This window comes from Tachypleus tridentatus, chromosome 4, assembly GCF_004210375.1.
Source record: "Tachypleus tridentatus isolate NWPU-2018 chromosome 4, ASM421037v1, whole genome shotgun sequence".
Taxonomy (NCBI): domain Eukaryota; kingdom Metazoa; phylum Arthropoda; class Merostomata; order Xiphosura; family Limulidae; genus Tachypleus; species Tachypleus tridentatus.
This window is the reverse complement of record NC_134828.1, coordinates 49,889,395-49,914,473: the sequence shown is the minus strand read 5'-3', so window position 1 is coordinate 49,914,473 and position 25,079 is coordinate 49,889,395. Positions and strand designations below refer to the sequence as shown.

The window sequence follows — 25,079 nt, the reverse complement described above, 5'->3', positions numbered from 1 at the left end:
TTGCTAAATTAAGGACAGCTAACACGGATAACCCTCATATAGGTTTGAGCAAAAACACAAATAAACTTGTGGATATTTTCATGGTGATGAGCAGGGTGAATGCCAGTCAGCCCATATTAATGGGGTTAAGGTTAACCTTTATGGAGGTACATTTGAGTTTCTCTACTAAATTTAATCAAAATTAATTCAGCCAGTTTCTCACAACAACTTGTTTTGTCAAAGCACCAGACAGATGGACAACTTTGCTTTAAACATGTACAAAGATATGTAGATATTTATATGTGTATTTATATTTATGAAATATTTGATTTAGGCCAAGCAGAATTTGAAGTTACCACCATCTTTTGGAGCCACTCCCTTTGAGATGGCTAAGCTACCTGAAGATATTCTATCTTACACACCAGGCTATTGTTTTACTGATCTATTGAAATCTATTGATGACGAAGAAGTTCTTAAGGGTAACTAAAGATGAAACTTAGTATTACTTTGAACTTAAATCATATTTCTAAAATTTTGTTCTTAAAGCTGTAGATTACAGAATAACATTGACAAATTTTTATGTATCAGAAGAAATACTTGATCTGTTGACATTTTCATATTTCTCAGAAACTAGTGATAACAGTAAAAATTTTTAAATAAATATGTATTATAATCAGAAGATTGAAGAACTTTTAACTAACATGTAAACCTGTAATTTCATTTTATTTTTTATTCTTTTTACTCAACGTTATGTTTTTTAGAATTTCAGTTATAACTGTACTCTATAAGAATCTAGTACCCTGGGTTGTTATTGTGAAAGAGCACTAAAATTTTTGGGGCTACTGCTGCTTTATAAGAGTGGAGCTCATGCCCTATTGTTTGACCATACAAGTGTTAATGATGGGTGTTTTTGATAAGCTGGCATCTACTTAGTTTATCATTTGAAAATTAAGAATTGCTATGTATATATAACTTTTAGCAAAATTCTCAAACTCTTTGTAAAAACTGGCAAACTGTGGTGTTTGTCCAAGTATTAATTTGTCTCCCATTTGAAAAGCTGTGCATGTGAACAAAGCTTAACACTCACTTTTGAAATGGCTGTAGAACAGGCATGAATAATGTTGATGCTATCTTTTATTTTGCAAGCAAGATATTTTACATTGAACTATTAGGAATTAATCACACTATTACTGTATATTATTGCTGAGTGGCTTTTAACATGACTGATAAGCTCAACAGTTATATTTTGTGGTGAGCAGTATAAGTAGCTCAAAGCTTTGGCCTTGAGTAAAACCAAGAGTGCAACACAGTTAACCTTTTCATGAAATAAATTGACAGACTAACTTTCACTTTATTGGGGATGGGTTCTTTTGCTCATTCTAGATTGATAACAAATACTAATTTATGTGTGAAAGTTTTATGCAGAATAGCTTAAACTTGTAAATATAGTTTCTAATCATTTTTTCAGCTAAGTTTAGGTAAGTAATGTCATGTAAGCAAAGTTTGATAGAGGTATTTTATAATTATAGTAATCATCTAGATATATTTGTATATTTTAAGTTAGCAAGTAAGATTTAATAGCCTTTAAACATTTGAATATAAATGTTTTTTACAGGTTATGAGTGCTTCCTGGCTTCATTGGTCAGACAAGAGATCAATGATCTTCCAAGATCAATATATCATCAAGCTAAAATAAGCTCAAGGTCGACTAGACGAAACAAGGCATTAGATGGAATTCCAGGGCTACTGTGTAACTTTTATGAAGCTAACAAGTTACCAGCTATCCAAGGAAGCTCAGCAGGTTAAACATTTTAATTTTTGTACAAGTTTACATTTCAAGCCTCAGTTTGTGAATCAGAAGTATCTCTTTTGTATGGAGGCTTCTTCTCCAATGGCTTTGGCTAAGATCAAAGATATTAAACAAATCAGATGTGACAACTATGTCACAGTCTACAAGGATATTCTTCATTATACTGGATTTAGAAAGTGATATGAAATTTTGATCCTGTTTTATATGTGTTATTAGTTTCCTTTCGATAGATCCAATAACGTTGTTAATAGTAGAGACAAATAAATTTATAAACTACTAAGAATGACTGCAAGGAAATAATGTGATCTTTAAATTTACAGATTGTAGGAAACAATTAGGTTTGAAAATACAACATTTCCAATAAGTAAACTCATTGCTAAGGTTATTAAATCGAAAGAAACTTGATAATGTAATATTTATTTTTATAAATATGTTTTGAATGACACTGACAAAAAAGTGTTAGCTCTGGGCTTAAAATTTAGTATTCTTAATAAACTTAAATTTGAGGATTATTTTGTTCAATTTGAACAGTTTTTAGAAAAATGATTGCATCAGAACATTTGGGAGAACTTGGTTTTAGCTGTTATTTGTTTTAATGATAACAAGGAATGTGAACATTTCTTAACCTTAAATGCCAATGACTTTAAAGCTTTAATAAATTTAAGCAAAAACAAAATATAAATTGTAAGAATAGTAGTGTTGTAAATTTTGTATAAGATATACAGTTGTATATGGATTGTCAAAAATTCATAAAGAAGAATTTCTTTTGATGCCTATTATGCTCATTATTGGAACTTATAGCGATGGTTTGGTTGTTTGTATGGTTGAATTTCTAAAAGTGTATGTTACAAATGAATGTAAGGGAGACAGTTTTATAGATCCCTAATAAATTCAACAATTTTGTACATCAACATATCACTCTAAGAGACAATACAAGTGAATGTGGAAGAAGTGTTTAAAAAATTGCAATGTTCTGCTAATATGTTATTTTGGTCTTTGTGAAACTCATGAACTTTGCTACCAAAGATTCACACTTTTTGCAGATTGATCAGTTTTGTGATTAGATTGATAGGGTTACTATGAGTTCAAAACTTGTGCCATTATTAGCTAACTTGTTTCTAGATTACCATGAAAAATTATGTCTGTTTCAAATCTCTGTAGAGCCAAATGCATGTGAATAATACCACCACAGTTTTAAAGAATACTAATTAAGCCTTACAAAGTATCTTAACAGTACATATAACAACATAAAATTTACTTAAAATCATGAACAAAATCATAAACTTCATTTTTTTTAGACATTAATTTGTAACAAAAATAGAGTTACAATGTGAAATATATCATAATAAACATTACAAGTTTATACGTCAGCTGTGAAAGTTTTAATTGGAATGTTTTAAAAAAGAATTTAGTTAAAATATTGATTTATCATACATACAAAAGTATGCACAAAGAATTTGTTAATGTAAAAGACTTTTTGAGTAAGAATATTTCCTATTGAAATGGTTGATTACATGCTTTGTTGATACCTAAATAAGAGAAGCTTGATTAATATAACTATAAGTGAGGTATCTAAATATCCTGTCATTATTTGTTTACCTTTTATGAGTAAATATTATTGAGCTATTAAGAATCAGTTAAGACGGAACATTCACAAACACAATTAAGGTGTGTTTTCGAAACTATTTGTTTTAAATTTAAAGACTGTATTTTTTATTGCAGTCTTCCTTAATAGTTTACAAATTCACTTGTCCTTGCTATTAGCAAGATTATATTGGATCTAAGAAAAGGAAGCTAATGACATATAAAAGAGAATATTAAAATTTTATATTACCCACTAAATCTTGTGTAATTGGACATGCCCTTGTATATTGCACTGTAGTTGTCACATTTAATTTGTTTAAGATTTTAGTGTGGGCCCATGATAAAAGAAACCTCTGTATAAACATAAGCCTTCTAATTCACAAATTTGAAGCCTGAAGTCACATTGTTGATTCAGCAAGTAGTTATGAATATCTAAAATGTATTCCAGCCTTTTTCTAAGTGAAATTTATTTCAAATACACACACATACACACACAGAATCTTTTAAATATGAATAGTATTTTTGCCTACTGTATTTTCTGGAGTAAATAGATATGTATGTTTAAAGGTTTGAATACTTGATATTAAAGCCTTGATAAAGTTTAAAAAGAGTGAGTTCTGTAACTTTTAAAGTCTGTTTATAGTTGGAAGAATATTGAACCTAGTGATGCTAACTGAAATTTTATTTGGATTTTTATTCATAAAATATTTTTTGATGGGATAAAGTACTTTGATTGAAAGTAAAGAATAATATATTGCAATATATCAAATACACTATATCTGTTATGTTGTTTAATGTAGTGATATTTTACAGTTTGGTTATTTCCTTTTCTAGGTTTAAATCTTAAAACTTCTGGAAATTCTCTTGGTAACATTTATCACATATAATCCTATAAAAATTCACTTTAAATAGTTATATTTTTGTATTATGAATTAAAGGTATTTTGTTAAACTGGATATTCTGTTTTATGTGTTATTAAAAGGTGATAAACTGATTATGCATAAATCTGGTACATTACAGTCGGTGTATTATTGTCTTATGAGCCACCTTTGGAAGTTGGAAAAGATGGAGCTCCACTTAAACACTCTCTTGTCTGTCAAGGTCGATTCTATGAGCAAGTTCTGGGAGCATTAATACAGGATGTACCCTTGGATGTATCAGAATGGAGAAGGTGTATGATAATACCTAATGGTTGGACAAGTTTTTTGGAAAGAGCATTCACAACTATGGAACAAGGACGACGTATTGAGTTAGAACTTCAAAAAGCACGTGGCAGACTTGATTGGAGTGACCAAAGCTTCAGTGTGAAATTACAAAATAGTTGGTTATGGTATGCAAATTTGTAAAATAACTATGGAAATAGGGAAAAAAAATTTTTTTCTTGACACATGCTAATTTCTCTTAAACATGTTTGTGGCTGTTACTTTACACAGTTTCTTTTTGGTTAATACTCTGATACAGAGAGTTGTCAGAGTTTGTTCTGGTGGTTTCTGGGTCATATAGTATTTTAAGTACTATTTCAGGTCAAGGGACTGGACATAAGCTATCAGTGTAGAATCATATAATGTTTTTATCCAATTTACTATGCTGTAGTAATACAATAATTATTAATGAGCATTAATCAACTATGCTCCAAAAACACCAAAATAAACTTTCTGATTTTTAATTTTTGATTGATGATGGAAGGTTCGTTAGAATTGCTCCATAGCTCGTGAGTTGGACAACCAGCTCTAGAAACAATTGAAATACATTTCAAAAAGTTTTCTAGTTATTAAGTTCCAACATAATACTTTTTAGTATTAAATGTTGGAATCTTCTAAAGTTTTTCACCATTTATTGTCCATTATTATTTATTTACTTGCTTAAATTTAGCTATGTTTTTTAATTAAAACATTCTTTTTGGGGTTTCCTTTTTGTAAAAACCAAAGAGAAATATATATCATCAAAAAGGCTGGTGTAGAAGCTGCTTAGAAGATTATGCTGTTTAATACTAACTTTTGTAATATTTTACAGGTTGATCATGTTCTAATTATTTCCTTTTCTAGGGTAAGAGATCGAATCATTGAAACTATCAGGAATGCCTCCAAGTTAGTAGATTCTTTTTTATTTGATAAAGGAAATATTAGATGTAAAATCAGCTTTTAAAAACTTGAGTAATTTGAATTAAATATATTTTTGTCATATATAAGTGTTTTTGTATTTGAAATTTTAAAAATGGTTTGATTTTTTTGCTGAAATGCATCATAAAGAATATTTGACTTATAACTACCAATATTTTTATGCTACTTCCACACCATAAGATCTTTGAATTTATCAGATGTTGCTCTTCATCACTGACACAAATGAGTATATGAGAGCTTAAATCTGTTTTTCACAAAATGCAGTTCTCAACTGGTCGGGATATGAAGTTTATTATGTAATGTGAAGTAATATAACACAACATTTATAATGATTAATAAAACACATTAACAAAAGTGTTTGTCTGAAAGCTCTCTCTGTTGAAATGTCTTGTGTCATAAAAACTGATGCTTTAGTAGTTTAGTGTTTAATAAAAGAGTACAATATTTTAAAATCAGAAAATACTGATTGTTGACCACTCTGAAGGTTTAATGTTTTAAAACTAAAGAAACTCTACAGTGATTTGAGAAAAAATGTAGCATCTGTATTTTTAAAGAAATGTAAGGTAAATCTTCTGTTTTGTTAATTATAAGTTTGTGTTAATTTAAACTGTTATGATTTTATTACATGCTTTATTTCATTTGTACTATCTTATGCACTTGATTTAGCACTAAAGTTTCTTCATTTTTTGAAACTTAAAGAGGAAAGCCATCTTCTCAAGCAAATTCTGTTCTTGCTGTGGGTGGGCTAATTGCAGCAGTGATTAAGTTTGTTGGTTCCATGGATGACCAATCAGTAGCTAGCCAGGATAGTACTGATTATGTTGTTCATAAACACTGGGTGTCAGCTGCCATAGAAACAATCTTGTGTGCTTTGGATCCATACAGGAAACATTCAAAAAATGTGTTTAGTTGGCTTCTTGGAGTGAGTTTACAGTTTAATTTTGTTTATGTGGTTTAGAGTATTCACAACAATGTCAATTTTTTATACAGAACAGATTTTTCTCAGGTTCACATGACCATCATTGTATTTTTTATACATGTTGTCTGTTATTTTAGCAGTTAAGGTATTGCAAACTCTGTGTAATAACATTTATCAAATAATTATGCTGCTTGTTTTAAAGTTTTATTTTAATTTTGAAGTATAATGTTTTTACAAAGAGATAATTTGTTTGTTTGTATGTTTTTCTATAGTTTTCAAAGCTTTAAAACTTATTTTTGTATTTTAGTAACAAAAATAATTCCTGTTATTCTTAAAGCTGTAAACAGAAATAAGGACTAAAACACAAAATCACCACCAGGAGAAATGTATACAGATAATTTTCAGGTGTACAACGGATGAAACTATGGTTTTTTTGAGTAAACAATCTGGTTTTTTGTTTTAATGTTGTTACATTATTTGTTCAATCTTGAGTTTTGATATAACATTGTTAAGACTTTTTTTTTCATTGAAATTAAAACTGTGTAAAAATCAGATTTAAGCTTGTCTTAAATTCACCATAATATTGTTAAAATAAGATGCAAATGATACAGGAATTTGAGCTTGTATAAAAGTTTATGTAATTAATAAATTGTAACTTGATTATTGGTTTTCAGATTATTTAATTACCTTTTCATGTTACTGTTTCTGTAGGGTGATGTTTCTACCCCATGTACTTAATAAGTTATGACTTAATTGCTGGTTTTAAAATAATAATAATTATGTTGTCAGCTTACATACTATATAGAGTGATGGTTGTATGTGGTTAAGTAATTGCAACTTAGTGATTGGTTTGAGATTATTGTCTTATAAAATTAACTATGTTGTTAAAATGTAGTTACTTCAGGTCTGCAAAAATATTCAATCCACTGAGAGATTTTTTTTGTCACTGAAATCCAATAAGGACTTGTAGAATATAGAATATGAAATTTTCTCATAAAACCATGATAAGCAAAAACTCCATAATGAACATTCTCCTTATTTCCAGTTAGTTTATCAAAAACCTTTTTTTAATATCAGTTTTGCTGTTTGTTTTCTGCACATGCTGCAACATCAGTGTAAACTTCAAGTTTTTATCTTGTCAGTACAGGTGGGGTCTGATCAATAAGGGATTAGGAAACAATTATTAGTAATAATTGGTTTTCACATCTGGTTTTAATACATAAAATTAAAGTCTGACAGTTAAAATAATTATTTTTTTTGTATTTATCTTATATTAAAAACATGACAGTGTGAAGGAGCTGTGTGTTTAAAAAAAATGCTACTGTTCTTTAAGTTGTGATGGAATGATTTGGCTTCAGGTTATTTTTTATTATTGTGTAAAATTAATTTTTATGTAGGTTGAAGGCTCTACAATGTGTAATTAAGAAAGTAAAATTGGTTTTTGTTTTCTTGTAAAGTTAACATTTTTATAGGTTAATGGTTGTACATATCATTTATATTATTTGATAAAGGCAGAAATTTTATGCTATACTGAATTATCATTGTGGTATTTTCTGGCTAACATAATAGTAGTCAGAGCCTGGTAACTGAAGGTTTGAAAAATACTAGGTGTCAAGTGTGTCTGTTTACCTTTTAAATACTCAGCTGAGTTTGTAAGGAAGAAAAAGTCAAATTATTAGGAGATGTACAAGAATATTGTTTAATAACACTATAAAAACACAATCATAGTTTACAAGTATAAAATAAAATGGGTCAGATAGGTTTATCATGTCTTGGCTGCAAAGAAAGAGAAAGAAAGTGATATCTGTGTGAATTATTTTTCTCACCAGTCTGATGTGTGCCTTTTTGTAAACTTAACTAAACTACAGTAACAAAGGTAAACACAAAGTTAAAATGGAAAAAGAAATGAAGGTAATGTAGTACAAAATTAAAGTAAAACTCAACAGAATTTAAATGTGAGTAGAAGAAGTGAACAACAAAAATTTAAAGTTTGCTAAAAGTTAAAAAAAAAAATTCAGCAAAATGTGTTAAACAAAGGAGAACCTGGATTTTGATACCAAATGATTCAGTAGCAATTTAAGTGTTGTTTATATACAAAACACTTACATATCCTGTGCTAAAATTTCTTATTCGTAAAAATCAAATACATGAACCTAACAAATGCTTCAAGTGGAAACCTCTGTTTAAATGTTTAACTGTTTTTTTGGGGGGAGTGTCCTTGTTTATATGTGAGCTAATTCATGGTAATTTTTTTTAATCTGATAGAGTTAACTGCAGTCATATACTTAAATAACATGTTCAAATGCATGCAATAATGGTAATAATTGAGACTAGTTAGATAAAACATGTTCCTAAAACTTTGATTTTAGCATGCCTCTAAACCATCAAGCCCAAGTTCGACTCTGATTCGTGGGTGTTCAGCCATGGCAGTCACATTTTTTGTACCAGAGTTAGCTTCTTCTGGCATGGACCAGCTTTGTATACTCTTTAACTACCTTACCTCCCAGTTTAGTTCTTCTTCATCTCCCACCTTAGAATTTTATCTAGCTGTTGGCCTTGGTACGATAATTCAGAAACTGTGTTGTGAAGGTTATGTTGATGAAAATGGCACAGAGGTCAGTTTTTTTGTTGTTGTTTTTTTGTACATGTAGTAACATAAATTGAAATTTTTTTCTTTCATTAAAACAATTTATTGTAATGTTAGGTTGAGATATTTATTTATGTTTGTATTTATAATAAAAATTTTATCTTTATTATTATAAGTGAAAGATTTTTAAATAGTAAATGAGATATTTAAAAGGACCTAAAGGTTGGTGAATTCTTGGTTCTCTCTTAATCTTCATATTTTGAAGCTAAAGTGGTGAACCTTTACAACATTGAGAGCAAAAAAATGTGACTGCAATTTAACATTCAGTGGCATTTTAACTACATCAGAATGACTGTTCAACAGTTGAAGTATTTTCTCTGCCATGTGACATTTGTATAAGTAAGCAAAATACATAATGCCTATCTAGAACATGGAAACATTCAGAGGTGTTATTAGAAAACAGTTGAATTTTTTAGAATAATTTATTAATATTTTTTTATCATATACTTTTTATAATTATCTGTTTCTGTTCCAGCACTACCATAAAAAAGTATGATTTTTCATTCTTTCAATCCAACTTATGATTTTTATCATAACAGTCTGTTTTTTTTTTTTTTTGCAGTTTTGTCTACAGTAGAATGAGCTGTTTTTTGTTTCTACTGAGTAACTTTACTTTTTTGTATGAAAACTTAAATTATAAGTGTTTATCAGTAAAAGCATGAACTTTAGCATTTTTATATTCATTCTTTTTAACTATATATAATAACTTACAGTTCATTGTTTTCAAGAAATAAACAGTTTGAAACACATTTCTATAAGTTGGATGAAACTTTTATAAAATTAATTTTGAGAATAATCCTTTTTATATTGCAGAAATATATCAGTTGTTCTAATGGGCAAACCAGTTTTGTTTTAAAATGTTTTACTAACATATACATAATATTATTAATTATACTTTTTTGTTAAAATAATATTTTTACTATATATAAAGTATTGTAGAGAGGGCATGTGCTGCATGCATGAATGATAAATTACATGGTTGCAGTCTTGGATTATGAAAATGAATTCCAAAACATCTTCAGTTTTAATGGTTATAAAAGTCAAACATTTTATCCATTTTTCTGTCTCAGATGATTCATTTTTAGACATTTTTCTTACTTTAGATTACTAATCTAATTTTGAATAATGCAAGAAGGCTGGAGAGCTGCTGTTATGGTGAGAATGATTCAGACATGAGGTGAGAATAATAAACCAGTATTTCATGTCTCTTAAACTATGTTTTCATAATGGAACATTAATTAATTTTCATTTTCACACTGCTGAATGTTTTTAATTGAGAAGTATTTTTTAACAGAAATGAAATTACAACAGTTAAAAATTTTTAAAACACTTTGTTCCTATTTCCATGGTTTCTGTGTTGTTGTTTTTTTACTTTCCAATATATAGGGAAAACACATTGAAATAATTTTTACAATTGCAATTGTATTTTATTATAGTTTGTGAAGAAAACTTGAATAAACCATATTTTCACTATGACTGTTTCAGAATAGGACCACTCCTTGGATTAGTCGCTGCTGTCTGTGGGTTGTCTAAAACCAAGAATTCTGAATGCCATAGTTTTGTTGATTATATCCGATCATGGCTGTATGAAAGACTTAAACAGGAAGATTCTATCACACTTATTTATGAGGTAATTAATCTAATAGAAACATAGTTTTGGTACATTTCTCAGTGTGTTTGTTGTATATTATTGTTAACAGATTACTGTGACTAATGTATTTATTTTTTTGCTAGTTTTTAATGAAACATACATTATAAATATTATACTAAAATGTTCAGTTTAATCCTAAAGCTATGGGCTCAGTGAAGTTAACTGAATTCATAATCATGGAGTACTCATTACAGTTTCCATACTCTAAACATTAAATACAGTGTGTGTACCTTCACAAAATTAACACACTTTAAAATTATTACAAGTTTTTTTGTATGCCAAAAATTTAGATATTTTCGTGAAGTATTGTCACTAAAGATTTGTTTGTGAACGTTTTTTTTCATTAACACTATATTTTATTTCTTTTCTCTACCTTGTCTCTGAAAAAGGTTGATCATTCTGACTAACCTCATAACCAGCCAAAAAAAAAGAAATTTAAACAATCCGTATATTCTTTCTAGAGTGACATAAAATTGTAGCATGAAACCACTTATGTTTATTATAAATGGTTTTAAATTTGTGACATTATACATCTCTTTATACTTGCATTTTATTGCCCTTAGAACTGTGCCTAACTAATATTTGTGCCATATAAGTTGTAAATCACTTAGTGAATGTATAATTCACATTATACTATAGAATTACATAATGTATGAGCTATTTGCAAGGATATCTTATAAAAAAAATTAGCATTATTGTTCTTTATTTTACCTAATGTAACCATACCTAACCTCACAGATTTCCAATTTTTATAATTTAGTTACTTTTTTAATAATAAAGAATACACTTTTCTGGATTTTAAAAATAAATTTGCTGTTAAATGTTGGTGACATTTAACCCTACTTTTAATACATGAAATTTTTTAGCTAAATAATGCAGAATGATAATATGCAGAAAAGCAGACAATGTCCCATAATTATCACAATGTTTCTGGCTTTCTAATTATGCAATTAATTAAAAGATTTTCTTTCTTTTTTTTCTTCTATCTATAAATTTTCAAATTCATGTAATTTCAATCTCTAGTCTAAGTGAAGAATAGTATCACACTAGTGAAATTTCAAACTTAGCTATTGGAGGTCCATTAAATATACATGTACCATTGTACATATGCTAGTGGTCTCTGTTATGCAGCCAAAAGTTTTTGATGCCCATCCATTCCACTTGTCTAGCATTCTATCTCCTAATTCTGAGGGGGAGCTTGATGAGGATGACAACTTTTACAATTTGTTTTCTCCTCGTAGTTGTGCATTAGGAATCTTTTTTCCTGCTTGAGAAGGTTTTCAAGTTTCCTTATGTTATTGGGACTTTATATCTATTCTATTCTTTCTTGTTCCTTTGTCATATGACATTTCCAATTACTCTTTCACAACCCTAACTCTAATGAATTTTATGTTTTTCCTTTGATCCTGATATTAGCATTCATGCTATTTTCTTTTAAGACCAACTTCATTCCCGCAATAGTGTGTATCATCCTCTATTTTATAATTCCTATGTCATGGCTTACAGATCTCTGACTTCCACTTTTTGGAATCACAAACTTTGGTATCTTTTTGCATGTGTGGAGGACAGATCATTTGGGGTTGGTTTCACTCTCCAGTGCCCAGTTCTCTTGACTTTTTTTAATTCTTCTCTCTTTGTTTATTATATTCCCCCTTTACACCTACATGTGGGTGTGCTACACAGAGCAGTAAATAACTTTACTGGCAGTTCTCTTTATTTTTTTTTTTTGTTATCTTTCTATCATTTGGATTCTTTTGTCATGTTCATCTTCCTTTTTACATGATCTCTGCCTCACTCCTTTCTTCATTCATCAGAGGTTTTTGATATAACCATAAGTGGAAACTGCCCATGATCAATCATTGTTAAGTTTCTTGGTTTTCCAACTATCTCATCACACAGACCCTAATCCCATCTTTAATTCTAGTCTCCCTTTTCCTTTCTTCCTTTCCATCCTTCTCTTTTGGCTTGTTGGAGCATTGATTATTACTTAGCAGAGGCACATCTTTGGACATAACTCTTTGTAGAGAGATGGGTTACTGTTTTTCTCACTTATAGATTCTCTCTCCAATACTCCTCACCTCCCTCTCTCAGCCTATACTCATTTACTTCAGATCTTGTGTATCTTCATCACCTGAAAGACGTTATATTGGATCTTTGGCACCAACAGGCTATAGAGAAGTGTATGACCCTTCTTCAGGGTTTTAATTTCACTCCTTCACAATTCCACAAAAGACCATAGACTAGGAGTTAGTGATCAGTCTTTCCTCCGTGAATCTCTTCATGGTCACCTTCATTTGTTTTTGTAAAACTTCTTTTCTCTCAGGTGGATCCTTTTGTTGAGACTGTGTCTTATACTTGTTTCTTTATGTTCCTGTTGCAGTGTATTCCCATTTTTCCCTTCAATTTGTTCATTAGGTTTGCATTTTTCAGTGCCATGCTGTACCATTTGGAATTATGTCAACCCTGGATATATATTTATTAGAGTGTGGTCAGGATTTTTCTTGTCATCTATAAGGACTCAATTTGTGATTTAACTAATATATAGATGATTGGCTGCTCTCATTTCACTTGCAAGTTAAGTCCTCCCTTCATGTCTCCATTCTTCTGCAAGAAGCTGCCCATTTGGGTTGGCTTGTTGAGATTTCCAAAACACTTTCTAACCCCAAACTAAATATTTCATTCACTTTGGGGGGTGTTCTTCAACTCCTTTCTCATCCAGGATCAACCTTCTCTCATTTTCCTGCAGGCTCTGAGAATTTTGGTCACCAGGGTGCAAATCACTTACACTCATTTCTTGAAAGAGGTTCTATTATTTTTGAGGATCATGGCATTGCTGGAGCTGCTTATTTCTCTGAGATGTGTTTGTGTGCACCTCCTCCAATGGTCCTTATTATTATTACCCTGTTCATCTTTCCACCCATCATTTTCTTCCTCTATTATTCATACACACACACTCTCTCTCTTGCTTCAGTGTCACATGTCTCTGTTTGTCTTAAAGAATTTCATTTCTCCATCTTTACATCTGGTCCATAATCCATATAGCTGGATTTTCTTGGAGGGCAACATTTCTCTTTTTTAAATTTTTATCACTCATCCATCTTTTCCATCAACAAGTGATGTGTTTTTTGATGTTATTCAGTCCATTGCCACTTTCCTCCTGCTGTCAGTCTTTCTTTTTCCTTTAACTGGCCATGTGATAAGGGATTGACTGTCTCTACCATTGCAAGCTATCACACTGTCTACCACTTTTTAGTTTTCCTAAGGTGTTTCCTACACTGGTTCTCATCACCTTGTTACAACTCTTCCTTGCCACCCAATTGCCTGATTAACACCTCAGTGTTGTCCTACACATCCATACTCAGACCCCTTTTGAGCTTTTGCCCACATGTTTCTTATACAACTTTTCCCTTAAGATCTGTTTCCTCTTACTCCTCACTTCTGGTCACAGTTATTCTAATATTTGCTCTGGACTCATCTCCTTCTCTTTTCCATTCTTTGTATCTTCTTTATTATCCTGGCCAGTCTATCCTCCCTAAGACTTCTGCAGCCTGTGAAGGAGACTGTTCCTTCAGTCCTGTCTCCGTTCCTTCCAGTTCCCACCTTTATGATCACTCTGGCCCAGACTGCCTATTTTGTCCACTTTGAGCTGTCTGTTGTTATCTAGCCCATACCATACTATTTATTCGATAGCTCTTGTCCTGGCTTTTCTCTTTCTTCAGGGACTTATTCCTGTCTCCCCTTACAGGCTGAGTTTATCATCTTTTCAATTGGTTTACTCCCTATTGGGTCAGCACTACATGAATTTTCCATATTTCTTTTCGTCAGCTTCCACCACCTCACACATTCCTTTACCTCAAATTTTTGGTGATTACTTGATAAGGTTCTCCAGCAGGCAGGTATGCAGATTATATATCTCATCTCTGTTACTCACTGCCCACATTGTTTGGCCATCTTATCTGTGGAAGGTTACCTACCACCTACTTCTATCCTCCAGTCTACTCACCATCTTTACCCATGTGAGTACATCCTGTCTTGTTTTTCTTTTTAGTTTACAGTATTGATTAATGGTTCTTGCTAGGTGGCTTGTTTTGCCTTCAAGGTCCAGTTACTTCCTAAAATTCTGTATCAAGCCAGGATAATGGAAAGTTTTCCTACCCTATATGCCCACTGCTGAGATGAGGTATTCCAGAAGACCTATGGAGATATGCTTGTCTTACATTCCAATCTATGTATGCTGTGTGATCTAAATTATACCTATTCTATGAACTACTATCCTGGAAAAATTCAGCATCAGGAGGTGCTCTGTCTTCTTTGTCCTTGTTTGTTTTTCAAAATAGGTTTATTTGGTCACCCACTGCATTGTCTCTAGTAACACCTTTTCAGCAAGACACTAATTTGTATCAAGAGACCCTTACCACACACCAGAACCCTCACTAATTGAAACCAAATAATTGTGGGCTGCACAGATGTTGACACTGGCAGTATAGCACAGATCACTCCTCATATACTTATTCGTATAAAATTTCAGCATCCCCCATCCTACCACTACCCAGATACCAGGTAGTCTCGATCAGCATAGAACCAGCACATGCAGTCTTCACATGTATGGTTAGTAGGGATCTTTCTCTTACTGTAGGCAAGATGAAACATTGAAAGGAAAGAAAAACTGTAGCAGATATTTAGTTTTTAAAGGAAAGATAGTGTCCTAAATTGGGGTATTCAGGGGTATTGATATCCCCTTTCACCAAGCTCAGAAAAAAGAAAATTTTGCTAAGATTATAAGGTTGAAATAAAATTTAGAGTTATTTCATATCTGCTAATAAGACTGTTATGGAGGTTTGGCAGATGTCTATGAATCCAGGTGGCAGAAAGAAGAAACAAGACAACAACACTGTACAAAGCCTATCTCAATAGCTGCCATATAAACAGGATACCCTGGTGGCTGGAATCTATTAATCCAATACCATGGCTGGGATAAGTATATCAAAGAGTGCAGGGAAATTTATTATGGGGGAAATAAGAAAATGTTGAAGAAATCCAACTTTCACACGACAAGCACCAAATAACCTACCTGTCCTGTGCCCAGATCTGAAATTAAAACAATATTAATGTGCTAGAAATAACTTTTCTGTAATTACATTTCTTCCCTGTTTTCCATGTTTTCTCCCTCTGCTATACCAGCATGACGTTCTCATTACCTGGTCCTGCTGTGCCAATCTCGCCACCGGTAATTGTCGATGGTCTGCCACCCCACCTTTTGCCTCTTCAAATTGCCACGTTTATCGCACAGGCTAAGCCTGGCGCTTCCATAGACCCTTCTAGAACACAGATCCTTCACCGAGGGGGAATTCTCCTCCAGCCATCAATGGCTGCAGACCTATCTTACTATTGTGAGCTGTGGAATTCTCAAATTAATATCAGATGTTCACCCACCAAGAGCCCAACTAGCCTTTTCTCTGTTTTCCTGAGAGGGATACACCCTTACCATTCACCCAGACGAAATCAAATGCTCCATTGAAAGTCAAACAACGTCCTAGATATACGCCGTGCATCAAATCTTCTCGAAATCCACCAAACAAGCTACCAGCTTCATGAAAAAAGTAACAACCACCAAACATTCTGCTGATACCATTCTCCGTAATGGTTGCTATTATCACATTTTTCATTTTAGTGCCAAACACCCCTGACGTCACACAAACAAACCTAGGACACCCAAGCAACCAGTATCTGTTCTGCCACCTAATGTATCATCTAATCTGCTCTTCCACCCCTACAGTCTATAGTCAAATCGTCTCTTGTGAAGCCACCATCCAACCCAATTCAAACATTCACCATGAAGATAGATAACCATTCCCAGACAGCCGACGATACGACCACCAATCATGTTCAGAACAAGTCTCAGTTTCTTAACAAATTCACTTGGACGTCATCTATTACACCTCTCTCGAAAACGTCTTCCCTGATGCAAACTACACAAGTTACCCACTCGGATAAGTCAACTATAACTGACAAACTTCTTACCATCTCTCAAGCTACTGAAACTAAAATATATAGAAGACAAATTTTCCCAGATGACTGTAGAATACCCAGAGAATCTACCTGAACAAGTTCAAGAACCACAATCTGGTGTTTCATACAGTGCAGTGGACTTTCCACCTCTCGATGGCTTTTACAGATTTAGGAAAAAACCAGATCTTTATCGTGACACGGCCCCTTTCTTCTCCTAGTGTGTCCCCCCACTCTTATTGTTAGCCAAACTAGCACTAGCTGGATCATTGGAACTAGCTAGTGAAAGTGGGTTTTCCCGGGGTTCTCCCGTTTTCCCGACATCTGAATTCCGGCATTGGATCTATAGATCCCGGCCGCCCTGATGGACCCTAAGTCATGTATTGGCCGTTGGTTTTGTGGTATCACTCACTCATGCATCACCTTGGGTGTCTGGTGTCAGATCGTTGGTTTTTCGTCGTCTTTGCTTGCTCTGAGTTTGCAATCAGCTCGTTTTTGTCACATTCCCCCCTTTGTTTTTTCGGATAGCTTTACCATATTCTAAATTCATGAGCGAGGCAAAGAGAAAGTCTATCTTTCTGAGCACCCCCAGTTATCTCTATCTCCTCTGGTGATAGAAAATTTCAAGCCAAAAGAACTGTCAGTTTTGTTGTTGTGGAGGGTGGCAGTTATGGTGTTTCTCTTCTTTGCATTACTGTACTATTTAAATGGTAGGGATGATAATATTTTATTGATTGTTTGTGTATTGCATGTTATGTGTAAGTAATTTATATGGGTAAAGTTTGGGAATCTTAAGTTAATTTAAGGACTCTGTTCTGTTGAAGTTGTAATTTATGTTTAACTATTGGTACAAGTCACAGATCAAAGGCCATATCGTCATGTTTGTTGACTTGAATTCAAAATTTTATTGAACTACTACTTCATCAACTTATGTCTGTAAGTTGGTATGAAACTGTAGATTATAATTCATATTTTAGTATTATACATTGTTCAGTTTCTTAATATAAAAGTAAATATTAAAACTTACAACATGACACACACGTCATTTCTATGTTGAAAGCAGCACTGGTTCAGAGTAGATGTGTGTGATGTCAAAATACAAAGTCTGTAGTTTCGTACAAATTAGAAACTCAAGTTACAGATATTAACAACCTAGAATATAAAATATAAAACTCCTATCTTTTCTGTTTGCTGAAATATCGCTCATATACTGAATCAAACATGGTGAACTTGTGCACCTCTTTCCATTTTTGGAAATGGTTCTTTATATACACTTACCTATGTATATGATGTGAATAACCAATTGGAGGTTCAGAATGGCCCCTTAATAGTTTTCTCTGCCATTTTCATATTTTAGGATGCCATCTCATTCTTTTGAAATAAGATTTCAAGAAGATAGGTTGTGTCTTAAGTCTGCTTGAGGTTTCATATTTTTTAGACCTTAAATACAGCTTAGTGACTGAGTGTGATAAATTGTAGTGTAATTCTGTGATATTGATATAGTAATTTATGATTTCTTTTTTTACTTAAATGTGTACATATATGTAAAACTTACGTAAAATTACTTTGTTTCACATCTTCCATGTGCAAAATTTGCAAAGGCTTAGCAAGCTACAACAAGCAGCAATGCATACAGAGGTCAGAGCAAGAAGAGTTAATTATTTGATCTATTTCTTCATTTACTTTTCTGTGTTTTAAGAAACATATTTTTAAGAACTTATTTGTGAATAGTGATAATCTGTATACATATGCATAATAGTTGAAATTTGACTGTATTTTACAAAATACTTATCCACTAAAACATAGATGAGACAGGTCGCTTTGTAAAGACTAAAGGTTAATTTTTATACTTTTGGACACTGTAACACGAGTAAATGTGCGTGGTCTCATTGAAACTTCTGTATTGATAGCCAGGTATGACTGAAAGGTCAATATAATAAAAATAATAAATCTATATAAATATGTAATGTTATGAGATTTAAGCTGTTTAGACTAAACATTTGTGGTTTGGTGTTATAATCTGCAGTCATTCTAGAATGAAAAAGGCATAATTTATATTTTTTCCTAATTTTTTATGGTGGTTACAAGGTTGATCAAATTGAGAGCCCCATGTAGTTAGGGTAGAGCAAATAAAAGACAAAATATAAAATTTTACTGAAAAAAAAACATTTGAAATGTATTTAGAAAGTTTTAAAGATTATACAAATAATATTTGAGACTTTTGAGATGAAGAATAGTTATTTAGTTATGACATGAAAATCACTTTATACTTGGACTAGTAACAAAACAGACTCTATTTTCCCAAACAGTATGTGTGTTTTCTTATAGCAAAGCCACATCGGACTATCCGCTGTGTTCACCAAGGGGAACTGCACCCCTGACTTTGTTGTTGTAAATCTGAAGACTTACTGCTGCCCCACTAGGGGACCTTTCCCAAACAATTATTTAGTAAAAATACTTCATTACAAAGTATAATTTTATGTTTACTAAAGATTTGGAGTCATTACTAAAAGTTTACTGAATTTTATGAAGATACACATACATTATTAAATGTTGTAGTGTAGATTGGTGTGGATACATAATGTGGTCATGTGTGTACATGAACTCATGTACTTCATATCAAATCCATCACAAAAGGTTTAATTCTACTGGACATGTTGTATGTATCTTTATACCTGTATTCCATTAGGGGGTGTATATAAATTGAGTAGATGTTTATTATAATTTTTGGTTTGCAACTTTTGTTCTTATCAGCAATTATCCTTAAATATGCGATACATTTTCAATTGAGTTTATGAATGTTTTTGACTTGTCCAGCCCACATAAGGTGGTTGTTGCAGGCTATACCTAGAAATGTAGCTGTGGAGCATAATTTTATTTCAGTGTTGTATAATTTGAATTTTAGACATTTTTGAAATATTTGTTAACGCTATGCCAAAAGACAGTTCCTCCCTGCTATTAGGGGATTTTACAATTGTCAACTTTTTGTTTGAGTTGTTCGTTGGACTGTTAAGACTCTATGTTTAAAATAAGAATAAAAAATGTAGACACTTATCAGTATCTGTTTTTGTGGTGCTATTATTATATTTAATAGAGTAAAATAATTTGTTGTTGTTTTTATCAAATGTTAAGATTTAAATTTTTTCCAAAATTGTTTTGGTTGATTTTGAGTGTTATCTATTGTGACAAAAGTGTAGTCAATTGTCATTTCTTAAAAGTATCATTTTTCTTTTAATATGAGCTTGTATTTTGTGTATTTGTGGTTTTAATGACATGTCTCCTGTTGCCATGAAACTTCTTAGGTTTCTTCTTTTATTTAGTAAGTTGTGTGTTTCTGGTGTCGTAACGTGCTACCTATTTGAGCTGTAGGGGTTGTCTTCTATTTTGCATGAGTAATGGCTTTTGTAATCATTTCTATGTAAATATCTAAGTTGTCTTTGCATGATATCATGGTAATGGGATTAAGTAAGAAAGTATCTACTAAAGTTATAAAATTTTTCTAATCAGTCTTCATATAGTTGAAAATTGGATGAAGATTTAAAGATATGTCTTGTATGTTATTATGCAGAATGAAAGAGGTTTGAAAACTGTCACTGGTGAGAGTGACACAATGCAGTAGCATTGTAAGAAGTATTGAAGTTGCTACTATAATGGGTATAGGTTGCATTAGTAAAACAGGCTTGAAGTAAGTTTATGTCTAATGATTTACTTGGAAAATAGTATGTGTCTAGAAGTGAAATTGACTACCTGTCAATTAAGTCAGATGTTGGACAGGATACTTTTGTTTATTTACCAATGCTTATACAATGAGAAAGATGGTTTTTAAAGTAAATTGCTATACCTCTTGTTTCATCAGGTCATGAAAAAACTTAAAACCTGAGATATTTATGTTAATATCATCTTTAGCTGTGATTTCTGAAATCATAATTATTTCTGCATTGATATTGTTGTTCAGGCTGCGAATTTCTAGTTTCTTGGTATGTAGACCTACCTGAATGGATGTTTAATGTGTTTCTGAAGAATCTGCTTTCCACATCTGAGGTTCAATGCAAAGTGTAATGTGATACAGCTTAAAGTTGGGTCATAGAGAATAGTGTCTGGATGACTTACAAATGTGATTAATGAGTGAAATGTGTTCTTTCATGATGGTGTCATATTCTGGTAGATATGTGCATAACTCACTGAGAAAGGCTAGTAAATTGATAGTGAAATCACATATATTGATATGCAAGTGATTCAAGTGATTTTTTGCATTTCACTTGTATTAGTGTGTTTGGCTGCCTTATCTGCATAAGAGGTAGATTGTGTTTAATGTGGCAGTGAAAGTGAATGGTGGTGGTGTTGAGGTTTGCATAGTGTTTCTTGTTTGTTGTGTTATTTGTGAAGAAAAAATGTTGGTCTGTGTCTGTATGGTTTGTGATGATACTGGAGGTAGTGAGGCTCTGGTTTACTGATTTAGAGGTGTATATGTCAAGTTGAATGCTAGTGTTGGTGAAGTAGGCTGTGTTGGTGAGGTTTGAGCTAAGTTATGATTCAGTCAGTTTCTGATTGCTTGATATTTAGGGCGAGATATGTAGTTTTTGAGTGATGGTAGGTTGATTGTTGGGTGAAGGTTTAGCAGTTTTAGTACTGTAATTCTTGTAAAAGTGTGTGCAATCGTACTATTTTTTTATTTTCAAAATCTACTTTTATTAGAGTTGTTCTTTTCCTTAATTCTAAAAGAAGTGATCAACAGTACTCTCTTTGAGGGCAGTTTTAGTGCTACAAGCTTATTGTAGATTTCAGTGCCCTTGATGTTGTGTTGAAGCCCTTTAATGACGTACGTGTAGAGCTGGTAGGTGTATGTGGGAGTGTGTGTTGTTGTGTTTCTACCTAAAGCAGTAGTTGGCTAGTAGGCTAATAGATGAGAAAAGCCTTTGGGTATTGTGCATTTAATTATTAAGCCATTCTTTGGTAGATTTCTACTTTATTTCAGTTTAATATTTGGAAACAGTTTCCATAATTAGCCTAGTGCTTTGAGATTGTCAGAAAGTGTTAGAGACACCTTCACAGTAAGTGCAGAAATATGTGTAGTGGTAAATGTGTTGGGCATTTTGTTAGTGATAGTTGTTGTGTTAATAGTTTCAACATTTCTTATGTTTTTGTTTTAATTTTCTTCAGCTTACTTACTTACATGGCTTTTCTTTCTACTGGGTGTTTCCTTAATGTTAGGACTTTGTTCGATTTAGAGGAGGATGAGGCTAACAAATAGCACTAGTTCATCTCTGAGTCAGACAGGACAGAGTTGTGTTATAGGCAGTCATTACTTTTTTTACAATAATTAGTAAGCTGTGCATCATTTTAGGATTAAAGATCACACTGGTTGAAAGAGCTGTAATATTCAAAGTTGATCCATTCATTGCAGAATTGTTCTTCATGGTTCCAACAAGGACCAAAAGTTTTCCCTCTGAAAAAGAAATGATTAGAAAAAAAAAAAAAATGTTTTTATTCATTTAAAATGTAGACCTATTCTTTGGATGTTGGGATGAAACATTCCCAGTGTTGGTGGGTTTTTGACCAGAGTTGACCCATTATGTTTGCATTTCTTCTTCCTACTGTTACCTGAGTCTCAGGTTCCTGGGTAGTCTGGTATTGGATGTGTATTGAGTTTGCATGCATGTGCTTAGGTTGTCAGAACAGAAGTTACTTCTCTCTTCTGCTACCATGGACTGGAAGCCACATATCTGATGCCATCTGGTTTTTGACTGGAAATAAATACTATATGATGAATGATACTCTGCTCCTGGTGCAGATGATTATTTTCTTGATTCAGTGCATATTCTAACATGATACAATCTATGGTACATATTCTTTACATTTTTCTCGTAACTGGTGTCAATCCAGTAGACTAATGGTAGAGTTGAGTATAACATGCACTAATACTTCCTGTGCCCACCTTCCTCGGCTTGTGTCGGCTCAATAATTCTGATAGTGATCACTAGGTATGGCCTGAATAAGCACCAAGTATGCTATATACATATTGGCTTTCCGATCTTGTGTGAAAGTACACAAATGACCAGGTTCTTATTGTTTTCATACATGTGACACATAGGGCTTGTTTACCTCTTCTTCCCTTCCAATTTAGTCAAAGAGTGTACCCCAGAAGAAATGACATTTGGTCTTCCATGAGTGTACTCTTATGAATCTTTTGCTATTGGCTAACACACTTCATGAGTGTTCTTTGAACACTTTCTAAAGGGAGTTCAACTTGGTAAATCTTGCATTTGTCCCACTACCATATCAATTTGGAGTTATAGCTTTCTGTGTGAAGAGGTGTGTGTCATCTTGGAAGTTAACATTTTCATGATCTGAAAATGTATTTCTGATAGATATGCACCTGTATACACAATTACCACTATTCCTACTCATTTGTGGAACAGATTAGTTTTCTTGACTTTTCAAAGAATGATAATGAGTGCAAAAAACATGGAGTTAGTTGTGCTAAGAGGTTGTGTCACCCTCTTATTGGAATAATGCTCTTGCTTATCTTTCATCAAATATATTTAAAAAATGATTCATAGCATTAAGAAATAATTAAATGCTACTTAAAATATGGTCCAGCCATAAATAAAGGAATGGAGTTGCTTTTCTTTTTGTGTAAAAGTCAAAATCAGATTATTATTTAAAGTATTTTGTATATTTTCTGTTCCTGCATGGCCTGGTGGTTAGGGAACTTGTTTTGCAATCTGAAGGTTATGTGTTTGAACCCTTGTTGCCAAAGATGTTCATCCTGTACAATTGCCATCTGGGTCAGCCACACAGATGTAAAACTTTTTCATGTACAAAATTTTTGGCCAACCTGAAATTAGTTGGGATTAAGGTGATTTTGGAAAACAAATTGTATTCTGTATGTATTTTTTGTATATTTATATTTACTGATCTGTGTGAATTACATTTTTCAGGTGCTGTGTTTAAGTGTTTCCTGGGTGTTTATGGCTTCTGCTGCTGCTAATTTTGTTTCATTATCTGATGTAGAAGAATTATTTAGGTGGTTTGAAGACAAGTGGCAGGGAGCTCATCAGGTGGGGTTTGTTAGGTTGAAACATGACTCATATTTCTCAAAATTCAAGTATTACACTGTTTTAATTTTTTTATCTAATTTTGCATTGTGAACTTAAGTTTGTTTTTTTCATGATTTTAAAATAGATTTTTCTTATGGTTATAGCTTTCTTGTGAAAGCTTAAGTATGAACTTAAGTTATTGTACGATAAAGCCACTTTATTTTTTAACTCTAATAAAGGCCTGGCATGGGCAGGTGGTTAGGGCACTCGACTAATAATCCGAGAGTCGTGGGTTCGAATTCCTGCACGTCAAACATGTTCGCCCTTTCAGCCATGGAGCATTGTAATGTGACAGTCAATTCCATTATTCATTGGTAAAAGAGTAGCCCAAGAGTTGGCAGTGGGTGGTGATGACTAGTTGCCTTCACTCTAGTGTTACACTGCTAAATTAGGGATGGCTACTGCAGATGGCCCACATCTAGTTTTGCACAAATTCAAAAACAAACAAACAAATAAAGGATTTGAGATCACAACTTATCGGGCTTTAGAATGTATAACAAAAGCAAGTGTCTTAATTTTGTGAATTTAAACCAGTCTGTTATTATTATTATAGGTGTAATTGTCTATAACATAAATTATACTAATTTCTTTACCATAAATAATTGATATATATGAAATGGGATGGTATTCTAAGATCTCTGAAAACAGATAAAATATTTATGGATAGTTAACAGATTTACAGGTCTTTTCTACTCAGGACATTAAAGCTTTCTGAGTAGAGAAAAGTTTCATGCTTGTAAACTAACGTGAATGAGTGATCTGAAACAAGTTGTGTGTAACTATAAAATTCTAACAAATTTATTGTCTAGCAACAAATTTAAATTGAGTATTTACAAATCAGTTTTATGAACAAGAAGTGTCAGTAATAAATTTTGTAATGCCATAATTGATGAAGAAAATAAAATTCTCACCTTTTCTACAACATTTAGAAAAAATATTGAAAATGTATTAAGACAAATCATTGATTTAATTCTGTCATACTTGTCTGAGTGCATCCTGTTAAAAAGGTAAAATTTCACCATTGAATTAAAAAAAGAATTATAAAAAATAAACTTGTAGTCATTCTTTCACACATTAAAGAAAGCTTCTGAATTTACATTTATGTCAATAAAAATTATATTTATTTAACTTTGTACATAAAGATTGGTTGATTTTAGATGTTTGTAAATATCCTGAATTCTTTCTGCAGATAACTGAACATGCATAGCTCTCTAGGAAGAAATTTGTAAAAATATTGAACAAAATAGGAATAAGTTAACCTTG

General features: G+C 32.2%; 1 protein-coding gene across 7 annotated transcripts in view; it reads left to right on the top strand.

Moving 5' to 3' along the window:
* The window catches only part of LOC143249099 (focadhesin), a 122,347-nt gene that overhangs the window by 68,841 nt on the left and 28,427 nt on the right, over nt 1-25,079 (top strand). For all 7 annotated transcript variants that reach the window (XR_013027523.1, XM_076498358.1, XM_076498360.1 and 4 more), the window contains 9 exons: nt 314-458; nt 1,595-1,780; nt 4,394-4,703; nt 5,419-5,460; nt 6,193-6,415; nt 8,782-9,027; nt 10,163-10,236; nt 10,545-10,689; nt 23,658-23,777. Coding sequence is in view for 6 of the 7 variants with exons in the window: in XM_076498358.1 (XP_076354473.1) it covers nt 314-458; nt 1,595-1,780; nt 4,394-4,703; nt 5,419-5,460; nt 6,193-6,415; nt 8,782-9,027; nt 10,163-10,236; nt 10,545-10,689; nt 23,658-23,777 (1,491 nt within the window). In the remaining variant the exon portion in view is untranslated. The remainder of the gene's footprint in view (nt 1-313; nt 459-1,594; nt 1,781-4,393; nt 4,704-5,418; nt 5,461-6,192; nt 6,416-8,781; nt 9,028-10,162; nt 10,237-10,544; nt 10,690-23,657; nt 23,778-25,079) is intronic.